This window comes from Indicator indicator, chromosome 5 (assembly GCF_027791375.1).
Source record: "Indicator indicator isolate 239-I01 chromosome 5, UM_Iind_1.1, whole genome shotgun sequence".
Taxonomy (NCBI): domain Eukaryota; kingdom Metazoa; phylum Chordata; class Aves; order Piciformes; family Indicatoridae; genus Indicator; species Indicator indicator.
Genome location: NC_072014.1, coordinates 36,493,351 through 36,506,218, shown reverse-complemented (window position 1 = coordinate 36,506,218; position 12,868 = coordinate 36,493,351). Strand labels below are relative to the sequence as shown.

General features: G+C 39.8%; 1 protein-coding gene across 1 annotated transcript in view; it reads right to left on the bottom strand.

Moving 5' to 3' along the window:
- The window catches only part of THSD7B (thrombospondin type 1 domain containing 7B), a 277,058-nt gene that overhangs the window by 84,991 nt on the left and 179,199 nt on the right, over positions 1–12,868 (bottom strand). Inside the window, exon 14 of the mRNA XM_054381025.1 lies at positions 1,115–1,293. Coding sequence (XP_054237000.1) covers positions 1,115–1,293 — 179 coding nt within the window. The remainder of the gene's footprint in view (positions 1–1,114; positions 1,294–12,868) is intronic.

Sequence of the window (12,868 nt, the reverse complement as noted above, 5' to 3'; positions counted from 1 at the left end):
TTGGTGATCTGTCTGATCTATTAGGAAAAAGCACTGAGGTATGGACAACATACACTTTATTGCAGTTTTATCTTTTCATAGTCTCTGCTGCTTCATAGGCTACTGCCTATGAATTTCAAATAGTAGTGAGGAAAAAGAATTAAAAAAGTATTTACCAAGTTTCTCCCAAGAAAAATAATAAACTGTGAAGAAAATGAGGCAAGGTCAGAATCAGGTGTTAGAAGCGGTGGTGCATCCCAGGATGTGACTGGTGCAGCAATGCCTGTACAGAGGGACAACTGGATCCACCAATTCTAGCACCTATAAGTCACTACACAAATAAGTCTTTGTATGAATGCTACTGAAGTCCTTCTACACCTACAATGCAACATACTTTACATATATATACTTTTTATGTACATATATATTCACAACATATATATGAAGACCCTTCAGCATGACTGTTTCTGTCCTATTAATAAATTTTCCTGGTTGATTCTGGAATAAGGGATATGCAGAACTAAATAGTACTTCATCAGTGTTAAATAGTGCTGAGAATTAATCAGCCAATGTAGGAAATCACTATTAGTTTAGCAGAAATGCATACCACAGTAAGTAGCATTTAAACAGATGCTGATCTTTTTTTAAGACTAGCAATTTAGAGATTATTTTCCTCTGATGGGATACTTCAATATTGAACATATAGAGATTAATGTTCAAGGGAATTTGTATTGTGTTGAAGGGAAATGTTGATAAAAATAGCAATATATATTGAACAAACGTTTCTGCAGCAACCACATTCTCAGAGAGAATTAAAACTTTTTTAAATACCCATGACATCTGGGTTCTCTGATGCCTACAGACTGTCCAGCTGGGATTATTCATCCAGGGCTTCTTGTGCTCTGGAAGATAAAAATTTCTTCGTACATGAAGTATGTTTTTTCAGGTCCAATTATGCTGTTACCTTCCTCTCAATCCTCAGGAAGTTCAAGGATTACCTACAGTATCTGACACAAGCTGCGGTCCCAGAGATAACTCCTATTTTTAATTTCTTCACCAGTACAGTACCTTTTGACCACAATTTAAAATACAGTAAGCACAGAAAGATTTCTGTTGGCTATTTAATGCTGCTCACCTGATTCTTGAGATCCAGCTTTGGGCAGGGACGTCCCCCGTTGTACGGCTTCTCCTTAAGCCACTTGGATCGGACTTTCACCCCTGGTCCACAAGAAGAGCTGCAAGGGGACCAACTGGACCAGTCGCTTAATTTGCAATCAAATGGGCAAGGGACTGTGCAAGATTCTTCGATGTAACCTAAACCAGAAATTTAAGACAGGTTTTAATCACTGTAATTAATGAACTCTGACCCTCTAACCTCTCACTGCAACCTGTGTGACCAACACAAAATGAGAACTTCCTAAAGACAAGTCATTTAGCAGACCTACACCACCTTCCCAACATGAGATTATGATATTTGGTTTAGTCCAACAAAAGGCCAGGATAAAACTGGCTGATGTGAATGACACATGCTGGTAAAAGTATCTGTCATGAACCTGATAAGCACCAGTAAGTGGTGTGCACTCCTTCAGTATTATGCTAGCCATCTCGGGAGCTGGCACAGGCAGGGTTTCAGAGGTTTCCTTCCCAGCAAACAGAACCAGAGGAAAGAGGAGGCACCAGAGCTGTTCTCTTGACAAGATGCATGAGAGACCTGCCTGCAGCCTGCCTTCCGGAGCAGTGTAGGATTTGTTCTTGGGGGAAGCGGATGAAACCAGCTTCTTGCTTCTCTCTGGTAGGTCTCTTTATACATCTTTACAACTGTTTTGCTTATTCTGGGTTTCATCAATAACATTTTAAATTTTGTTTCCATCTTAACCCGGCTTGACATAAAAGTCCCCCAAAGATCACCATCTCTTAAAATCAGAACACCAGACATTTGCAGGACTAACACCTTGTTGTATTAAAATCCAGCATGGATTTTCAGGTCAAAACCAAGGTTCTTCTATACAGGAGCAACCCCACAGCTGGTTTAGGAGCTGGCATATGGGAAGGGAGATTTCCCAAAGCCCAACACTGGCCATGGAGCTTCTGGTTTGCAGAAAGGCAGTGGAGAGTGGCCAAACCCTCAGGGTTATTGGAGAATTACTAGCATCAGCCTTGGATCAGTGGAATAGCTCCTGCACCTCCCTGCTTACCCTGCTGCATTTGTTCTACTAAAGTTTCTATTATCTGCTTGTCATGTCTCTATGTACTATTTTAATTTAAACAAAAAAGAGATTTCATGTTAGACCATGAAAGTCAGTGGCTGCTAAGATCAAGCTTTATTACAGGCAGCTTTGACCCTCTGACAGCTCTGGAACTGATGGTCATGGAAATAACTGAATTTCATCCCTAACATATTTCTGACGTTTCTGATTTTTATGTCCTTTCTTTCTTTTCGTTTTTCATCACACTAATGCTCCCCCTCTATTCCTTACCTATAGAACACCAAATTAGTTCATTCAATTATTCTTTTCTGAAGGGTTTCCCCACTCTAAGAAGATGACAGTCACTGCAGCAGGGAGGAAAACAAACAAACAAACAAACAAACAAACAAAAACAAAAACAAAAACAAAAAAAAAACCAAACCCAAAGCCCAGAAAAAAAACAACCCAAAATCAGCTGCCTTCCAAAACTTCAAAAGAACAGCTCCAAACAACTGGGAAATGCCAAGGCTGAGGCATGGAGTCAGATTTACCAGCTCTACCATTCCTGAACCTGCTGCTGACTCCAAACCAGGACTATGTTGTGTCCTAAGAATCAACCCACAGCAGCAATACATTGCTTCCTCTCCTGGTCTCCATGATGAAGTCAGTATCAAGAAAGGTTTGACTTATTTAGGCATCTCTCACCAGAAAATACCCTTCTTCTAGAAGTATATGAAATATTGATGTTGTTTTTGTAAACAGTGACTTAAAAAATGCTAGAAACAACAGCCGCTCCCTCCTTCAGTTCAATGCTGCTCTATTTCTTCTCTCTTTTTCCTCCCTGATGGTACTGTTGCCTCTTCCTTTATGGCGGCCACCCGGCAGCCTGACAGCTGCAATCATTTCCCCAGTAACTCGTGCCGTAACTCTTCCCTAATGCTGCAGACCTGTCCCCATATGGTGTGCTCTGGGTTTCTTTGCTACCTTTTATCTCTGTGTGTTGCATTGCCTTTTCATTTGCAGCTCCAAAGCCACTGGAATTGGGCATCTTAATTATTCCTGACCCAATCCATTACAGTGGCATTCACACATCTGAGATATTTCAGGTTTGCCTTCTCATCTAGATGAGCCTACACCTATGCACACAAACATACAAATATTTTCAATATAGACACACTTTTTTTCCCCCTCCAAATGAAACTCCCAAAGATCCCACTAATATTCTATTCCACCTGTTTAGGTTGCCACTCAAAGCAATTCATAATACATTATGATAAGTAAATGAAATTTTCTCAGGATAGATTTATGAGAAGCAGTTCTTAGGCAGTTTTCCAAAGAGTTCTGTTCCACCAGCATATGAAACATCACTTTCCCTTGGGCTGTGTGACAGCCCAGGTAATTAACTCTTAACAGAAACAAAGAAAGTTTGTTTGAAGCCTTGTTTGAAAGTAGGATTAGACAGAGGGGTTATCAGCTTATCAGTAAAGGCAAAATGGGCTTAGCCTGTTGGCAGTTCAATACTTACCTCTGTAAGAAAAAGAAGTATAAGACAAAAAAGAAAAAAAAAGATTAAAAAAAAATAAGGAAGAGGATGGGAAAGTCATCATAAACAAAACTAAAGAAACTTATTGTATTCCATCCCCAGGAAGTGCTGTGGGATCCCTCAGTGAACCATAGAACTTGTAAAGATGACCCATTGCTAAGAGACCCACTCATTACTTTTTGAGCTTCCTCACCCATATTTCTAAACTACATTAAGTATAAAGAAATAATAGCCAGCATTAAATTACCATACTGCCCAGAGGAAACCAGTTCCCAGTACTGAACAATACTACAGAATCAAAATGGTAACATAACCTTCTTCTCAGAGGCTGCCATTATTTCTTCTATCAGTCACTTGAGGTCAGTCCTATGCTGAGATACCCAGAGATCAAAGATTTCATTCAGCAAAAATTTTCTTCCCAAAATCTATGTGATGTATCCTCGCTGCTCAGACAGAGAATGCCTTTATGGCTCTCTTTTTGTGAGAAACTAGTAAATGATGTTGTACTCAGCTCATCTGTTGCCCATGAGAACGGGATATTTGTTTTGCTCTGTAGGAGCCAAGCTTGCCATTGTCAGGGGGCTGAAAAGACTTCAGTTTGGATACCCACAATAATCTTGTATTGGCAGTTCTAGAAAACTTGTAGCATTGGCATGGTGCATAAAACAAAACAAACCAAACATAACAAAGGAGAGATACTATTAAAACAACTTATTAATACAGAAGTCTACATTAAGGCTGCTACCCAAATACTTCCTACCATAGCAGAATATGAATAAAGGAGACAGCATAAACACTTTTCTGAGTTATTGTTGCTCAGCTGGGAGAGATTAACTCAAGGTTGAGTTTATGCATCTAGTTTTGTTAGTGTCATCCTTAAACATCTCATTCATCCATCACATTCCCTGTTTTTCTCTCCTCTGCAGAACTTCTACCAAAACTGCATTGAGTTTCCAAGACCTATGTAAAAAGATGTCCTCTTCTGCCCAGCCTTGCTCAGCTTGCTTCCTGTATGTTCTTCTATTTCTTGAAGCTATCTTTAACCTCTTTTTTTTTCATTATTCCTCAAAATCTCAAATATCATTAAAATAAAGCTCATTTAGAAACAACAGATGAGAGCTTCTGTCCTAGCTGAACCAAGAGCAGGCTCCTGAACTCCACAGAGTTGGAGCTGCACACACAGATGTGGCAGGAGGTAGCGACACAATTGCCAGTGCATGGGATATTTAAGTAGGCGCTCTGAAACATCCTATTGGGAACAGTCCTGAACTGGCTGGAAAAATGGAGCTGGATGATCAAATAAACCTTTTCTACATTTAAGTGCTATTGTTCTACTACTGAGACACTGCCAACATAATGGGATGAACAAATGCATCTACCTAGGCTGCACAGCTCGTTTTACTATTATTTATTCATTAAGAGCAATGTGCTCGTTGCTCTACAAGCCACAGATGGAGTCTTTTCTCTAAAGTGTCTAAAATAAACAAAGCACCCACAGATTTCTCAGGATGTACTGTGAAGGTTCAAGCACATGATGTAGCAACCATTACTTGCCTTATTTCTTTTGTGCAGCCCAAGAGACAAACCAATATCAGGTAGATGAATAAAGTGAGGATGATAGTCTGGTGGGTTTTGGAGGTTAAGGCTCAAATACATGGTATAAAAACTGTTACTGTCTCATTTTTTGCTGTGCACCCCAAAAGAGCAAAGGTGACAGGAGGCAGCTGGATGATGGGCTGGTGGATTTCAACGGCACAGAAGCAGAAAGAAGCTACAGATTGCAATGCAGCACTGGAGCAGGGAGCTCTGCAGTAGCACAAATTCCCCACCGACACAAAACGCTGTACATATCACAACAGGCACAGCCAGAGAGGGGCTGCAGTGTCCTTCCATGTCCCCCTCTATATTTGCAAATGGATTGTGGTGGGAGAAGCAGGTGATTAGCAGGTTTACAAGCTAAGGGAAGACACAGGCATCTGCCTGATTGTTGCACTCTGAAATGATAAATTTGCTGCGGGTGCAAGGTCTGCACACAGCACTGAACAACAATGCCAACAGGATTCCAAGAGGCTGACTTAAAAGTGATTCAAAAATAAACAACAGTTCTCCAGCAGCTTTGGAAACAGATGCACTTCTAATTGAATTGGCTTTAAACTCATCTGTATCCTCTCTACCATATTTCATCATTTCAATTAACAAACTTCTTGCAATTCTACCCTTGTTAGTAAACCTTGAGGTGCTTCATAAAACTCAAGGTCGTTACTATAAGAGTGACAACTCTGTGCATCACCACAACTGCCACTAATACAAGTAATTTCCCTTGGAGTCTACAGGATACAAGAGACCATCCTTTAACAAACAAGGCAGCAGTAGAGTGGACAGTGGCACAGAAAAAAATGTTTCCAATTACACAGACCAAAGGTAGAGAAAAAAAAAAGATTAATTTTGCAATTAATATTTACATTCATTTGCCTGCTAACGGTGAAATATGTAGAATAACATAAGTAGATCCATGTGGTGCTAAAAGCTAAGGAGTTTATAAGGGAGACCTAGTGGACCATGGCATGCTTTGGGCAAGATTCTGCTCAGCTGAAGCTTTGGGATGCAAAAAGCAAACCCTCATGTTTTAACTCAGGTTAAAATTCAACACTGAGCATAGACAGCAGTGAAGAGACTAACTTCACCAGCTAATCATAGCTTTATGGTCAGAGCTTTCCCAATGTGCTGTAGGTAAGGCAGCTACCAGTCATGGGCCACATAGCATGACCAAAGGCTCCAGAAGCTCGTGAACTACAAGGGGAGCACCTCACCCTAAACAACCCAGGTCCCAACATTTAAATCCTGGCTCAGGTGAAAACATTACTAGTTGAAGTAAAGTAAGCAAAATAAGTTTTGGAGTCTTAAAGTTGCTAATAACTTCAGTTGCATCAGAAAAGGATGTAATATTGCCAGGGACAAATGTTTATTTATTTATTTTTTTTTTAATATACAAGGATTTGAGAGATTTTATGCATTATTAGTTTTCTAGCTGGGAAATGTAAGAGATAATCTAATGAATACATTCAGTAAATGCACAACCAAAAATACTGAGCAAAAAATAACTTTTACATCAAATATTTTGCAAAGCTCAAATAATGAAGCTGTGGATAATTTATTCCCACTTGCTCTTCTCAACAAAGAGGCACAGGGTCTCGTTATCTCATAGCAGACTGATTATAGAATCTAAATAGACCAGAGAGGACTTGTAAAAAGCGCTGGTAAGTTTAACTCAACATTATTGTTATTGAAATTCATCCAAAGGTTGGTTTTATTGCTCAATTTCACAGTCTCTATAAATCCTGATGAGGCAGTTGGGCTGATGCTGACTTTGCATTACGATTCCTAATTTCTTTTGATTTTGCATTACAGTTTTTGTCCTTAAACAACTTGCAAGCTTACATTTTGAGCTACATACAAACCATAATAGCTGATATATTTAATCTTTTAACTAAATAAGGAAAGCTCCATTAATTAGAACATTCCTTGTAACAGATTGCAGAACAAGCTGAGAACTCTGCCAGAGAAGGGAGACTTGTCTGCTGCCTTCTGAGTGCAAATAAACAGGACTTCACAGCATACATTCAACTCACAGGGAGCTTTCAATGCAGACAGACAGGAATCCGCTGCACAAATCTGGCCTCCAGAACCAGCTGTAGAAATAATCCCCCCCTTCCTGCTAGGGCTGCATCCCCACTGTGAAGGGCTGGGCTGGCTGCTTGGGAGCCCTGACATGTTGAAAAAGTCCTTACACAAATGAAAAATCATTCACTTGGATCAATAGCAGTTAGGGTAGTAGCTCAGCTGAGTTTTTCTATATACTTTGCTCACCGCTCTGCCACTGGGAAAATCATCCGATTTGTCCAGAAAAAGCTGAATAGCTTCGATTTTTTTCTTTATCAGTGTCTTCATCCTGTGTATATCATGAAAGAAACTCATCCCACTGCACTTTATTATGAATTGTTTAGCATATACGTTCTTCAGGATGTCCAATTCATAGTGCAAGTAGATTTTGGAAACAAACCTGAGATTGTGCTTGTATTATTATTATTAGATTTATATAATAAAATATGGCTTTTGTAAAAAGGGGGAACACACTTCCACAATATATCACAAAGGCAAAATTAAATTGTCCACAATCTGTCAAACTCCCCTCTTTTCTCCTACATCTGACTTCTCTCAGAGGCCCAATTGCACAGTCGCTCTGAAAATAGATGTGCATTGCGGGTGCTCTGAAGATCAATATAGACTTGGGCAATTTGGACCAGGCAGGAAGTGTCTTCCAGTGCCAAGGGTCCATCACTGGGAGAAAGCTGCCACGAAATGTCACCAGAAATATCTGCCCCCATCAGTAAATCATATACGGCCTGAAGGTCAATGGCTTCAGGCTCTGCTGGAGCACACTAAGAAACTCAATTTCAGAGTCTGGGGTGCTCCACGGAGAGCATCTTTCTGCCAGTTTCTAAAGATACAATGTTAGGCACTGTCAACACAATATGCCACCTCATTTCAGCTGCCAAGCTATGAGCCCAAGACACAGACAAGCCTCATTTAGACAACTTCCTTCAGACAGCAACGTGACTGTTTCCATTTTACAGACTGGGAAACACTGATTTATTTCCTTGTATCCTCAAAATTAGCAAGTACTGTACATTATTCTACTGCTCTTCCTGCAGACAAAATAAACCAGATAACTCTGAAGAAGAAAGCAACACAAAGCAATCAGGTCCCCGTGCAATTATTATTATCATCAAGAAGGTTCATAACAATAGGGCAAAAAAATTAATCTTTTTCTTTAGATATACTTCAATTTACAAACTTGAGAGGTACTACTGAGTGTAAGGGCTTCTGTTCAAGAGCAGGTGACACAGGCACTGAAAAAGCAGGGAGAAGCTTCTAAGCCTTCAGTGACCTCAGCAGCCTGCCTCCTCACCCTCATGGGAGGCAAGTGACACAGTGACCTCTCTTATCCATACATGAAAATCAATACACTGCCTCAATTCCTTTGTGCCTCATCGGCATTGAACGAGAAACCTAACAACACACTTTAATTATACTGCTGCTGTTTTAAAGATGCCACTAAACATTACCAGCATTTGAAAGGTCTGCAAGCACTTCTCTGAATGCCAGGTATCTGCCACAAGGTCCAGCCTGCTTGGATAAGGAGTTTCACTTCAGCTGTCAGAGGTCACCTTGCTACAGGGGCAGGGACACAAAAGCATCTGACCTTCTTCAATGAAACTGTAATTCACAAAACATCTGATGGAAACAGGAATTTAAAAAGAGAACAGTCCTGGTTTTTCACAGCTTAGGCACAAGGAGACCTATACAACTCATTTAGATGATGGAAAACCCTGAGATGGAAATAGGACATTTTTTGTGACGTTAGCAGGCACCAGCACAGAGTACTGATGTACTAAATTCCTGATAGACTTTTGTTTCAATTTTGCAGTGTGACTTTGAGCACTCTGGTTGTGTAGTTCAATCTTCCCTGCTGGAGGACTTCAATGAATTCAGACAGAAGCAGAAAGCGATGCAATCTTGTTAAATAATACGATTTTTAATGGTCACTCCTACATGTCACCAAATACAAATGAGAACCAAGATTTCACATCAGGAGCCTCTGTCTGTAGTGAGGCATATCAGAATTTTTACAAACCAGGCTGTCAGTAATTTAATTTACACCATTCTCATTTGAAAATCTTGGAGGACAGAGATATTTCAAAGTATATCACACACCCAGGAATAGTCTAGGTAGGACAAATTCTCAGTTACTCATCAGTATCATTATAATAATCCTTAGAGGAGACAGAGCTGAAGTTTAACTGTATCCACATTTCCTAATTCAGGTTCATTTCCTCAAGTCTTCTAAACTCAGTTGTTGCTCTGTTTCTGAGTTGGTTGCTGAAACTATTTGATGAAGCAGACCACGTTAGGCACCTTGAAAGACATCCAGTATGTGCCCATCTCCCCCTGTCATGCTAACTTTATCACTGTATGTAGTGCTCCAGCAAATGTACTGCTGCGCAGGCAGTCAGCTCATTTTATTCAAACACTGGTTTATGTGCAAAAACTGGAATTCTTACTTTGTAGGACTGTTCCATACAAGCAGAAACACAGGCTGTTGCTTCTGAAGACCTTCAGAACATGTCAGATACGAGAACCTTTAACCTTCTAAACACCTACTGTGTTCTGCTGTCACAGGACTCTCCACCAGCACCAAAGATATGAAACTGTGACTTTCCACTTTAAAATGATTTGTCATCCACTTATCTACCTGAGAATCCTGCTCATCAGAACTATATAAAAGGCAATGAAAAACATTGGAAAAAAACCCATGTAAGACACAAGAGGAAAACTCTGAAGTACCACCAGTACATGTAACTTCCCAGTACAGCTATACATCTCAAAGGGCTCATGAAGTTCTCCATGAATAAGAAAAGTGTAGAGGTCTTAACACTAGAGTACATATTTCATGCAAAGGCTTAGTCTAAAACGTTGTTTCTTCATACTTCCAACATAACATGTTAAATGGAATGACACATAAGGAGAGAAAAATGCTAATTATAAATCTGTCTTTTTATGGTAACATTTTATTAGAGCCTTGCTTTGTAAGACGCTGTATTTGTGACAAATGTGTTATTAAGACCAAAGAGATTGGGCCACTTCTCACAGAGATATTACCACAGCTTACTGCAGAAATCAGGGCAGTAGATCGCCCAGTGCATTACTTGCTATCAAAGCTCTCCTAAACCTCCAATAGACTATTTCTACACTAAAAATGTTCCAAACTCCCATGAAAGAGCTTTAATCAACCTGTCAAAGACAGAGAAAAACTGACTGAGCCTAATAATAGAAACAAAAGGCATGGACAAGAGCAAGGGTAAGCAGAGGTGGTCTGGTAAGTGGAGGCGAGTGGTGATTGTCAAACACAAGAAAGCCTGTTTGAGGTCAGTGAAAAATCATTCCTTCATGTAGTCTGGTTCTGCTGCCTCTTCAAATGGGTCGTTTTATGGAATGCAACAAAAAGCATAAAAGAAATTTGAGCAAAAAGCATAAAAGAAATTTGAGCAAAAAGACACAGTCTAAAGATTTATATTTAGAGCCAAGCAGTACAGAGGATGCTGCTCAAACAGCAAATCCTCTAAATATTTCCTCATAAGATACATCCTTGCTTTCTGTAAGAAGATAAAGATCTAGAAGAACGTGCAATTCTATGTACTAATGCCTCAGGGGAAGTCCTACCTTGCTTTAAATAAACTTCTTTGATAGCCAGTTTGACCCATTCAGAAATAACTTTTTTGATGGCTGTTTACCTTTGATTCTGTTTCCAGAAAAACATGGAGAAAAGGAATGTCTGAACAGTTGTCTTGTGATCCAATTTCATTTGATAAGCCTTCTAACATTCAGAAAGGAAGAACTGAGGACAAACTTTCTGATGGTAAAGAGATTTTGGAAAAGAGGAATGCTAAAGAGAGGGAATAAATCAATGTATTTTAAGCACTGTTAGGAGAGCAATATGTAAAAATCCTCCAGTCAAAGAAGAAATGGAGGGCAGGTACTTCACAGGCTCTGTCTCTGTGCTTACAGCTCCCCTGGCAGTCACAGCTGTAATTGAGAGTGTCACTGTACTGCCAAGGAGATGTGTAGAAGTGTCGGAGAGGGGTCCAGAGGAGAACCTAGCCAGGATTTCAGAGATAAATTTAGAAGTCATTTAGCTTTGAGATAGCAGATAACCAGTCAAAGGTGACAGCGGCTTTGAAGTGCCCGGAAGTAAGTGGGGACTCAAGAGTAGGACAGCCCTGTCTGCAGCTGGCAACACCTTTTGGCCGCCCACGATCCAAAGTCAGACTTAATTCCCCTGCCAGGGGATGGGATGGGCAGAAACCAAGGTGAATTTTTAGCTGGAAATTTTTCCTCAAGCAGTCTTTGAAAAGTTTTGTCCTGGTAAGTAAGAGAGGCATTTTTCTGTAATAAAATGGCCACAGAGATATACCACAGAGATATATAGGGGGGAGCACAGAGAGAAACTGAAGTGTTGTACTATTTAATTAAACCCCAATGCCAAAAGAAGGGTAGAGTAGTCTTGACACAAGGTCTACACATTATTATTAATCGACAGTGCCAAGACCACCTACTACTCCCACACTTTCAGGGAGGAAGAGGCATCCCAAGGCTGTCATGTGTGGGGTCTGCAGCTGAGAAAAGGACAGTGTAGGCAGGGTTGCCCACTTTCCTTGTAAAAGAAATGAGGCTGTCCAGAATCATAAGGTGTTTGCAGGATGCTGTTTATGGCAGTACAGAAACCACTTAAAACCAAAACTAGCTGGAATCTGGAATTAATGGTTCATGCTAAAAAACCCTGCAATGTCAATATAAAATCTAATTGTGGTAGTTTTAGGCTGTGCCTAAAAAAATTTTCCACAGATCTTGAACAGAAAATGATAGAATGTAAATAAATCACCATTGGATTATAAAAGAGAAAACAATGATAAGGTCTAAATAATCCCATTGGTCAGATAACTAACAAAGTTGCTTTGTAAATGAATTCCTTCCTCTCTTTTTGGCTTCCTTCGCTCTGGCAGATACTAGCTACTATTTTTGCTGGCTTGCTGACCTTGGCTGCATTGCTTTGTTATAGCTAAGTACTAACAAGAGTCTCTCCACTTTTATCCTTTCTTCTCTTGTCCTGTGTACAGGGGGAGGGAAGGGAGCAGGGAGGGGGAAGCTGTTGGTAACCCCATGGTTTTGTCCAGGGGGGTTCTTGTGTTGTTTATAATTATAAATACATGTAAACATTGTATATTTTGTACATATTCATTGCATTCCACATTTTAGATTGTAGTTTTGCTTGTAAAGACAGTTTCATTTGCTTTCAACTGAGCTGGTCTGGCAATTTTATGTTGGGGGGGAATTTAAACTCACTACACTAATTTAGACTAAGAATGACATTAAATAGTTATTTTTGAACACAGAGGTGAAACTTCTCTTCAGAAATGTTTTGGTTTCTGAAGATTTTTTAAAACAAAATCAGGGATTTTTGTAACAATTTCATTCTCCAAATAAAATTTACCAAATATATACCACATATACCACAGTAATGGCCAGATTAGCTATGCTTTCA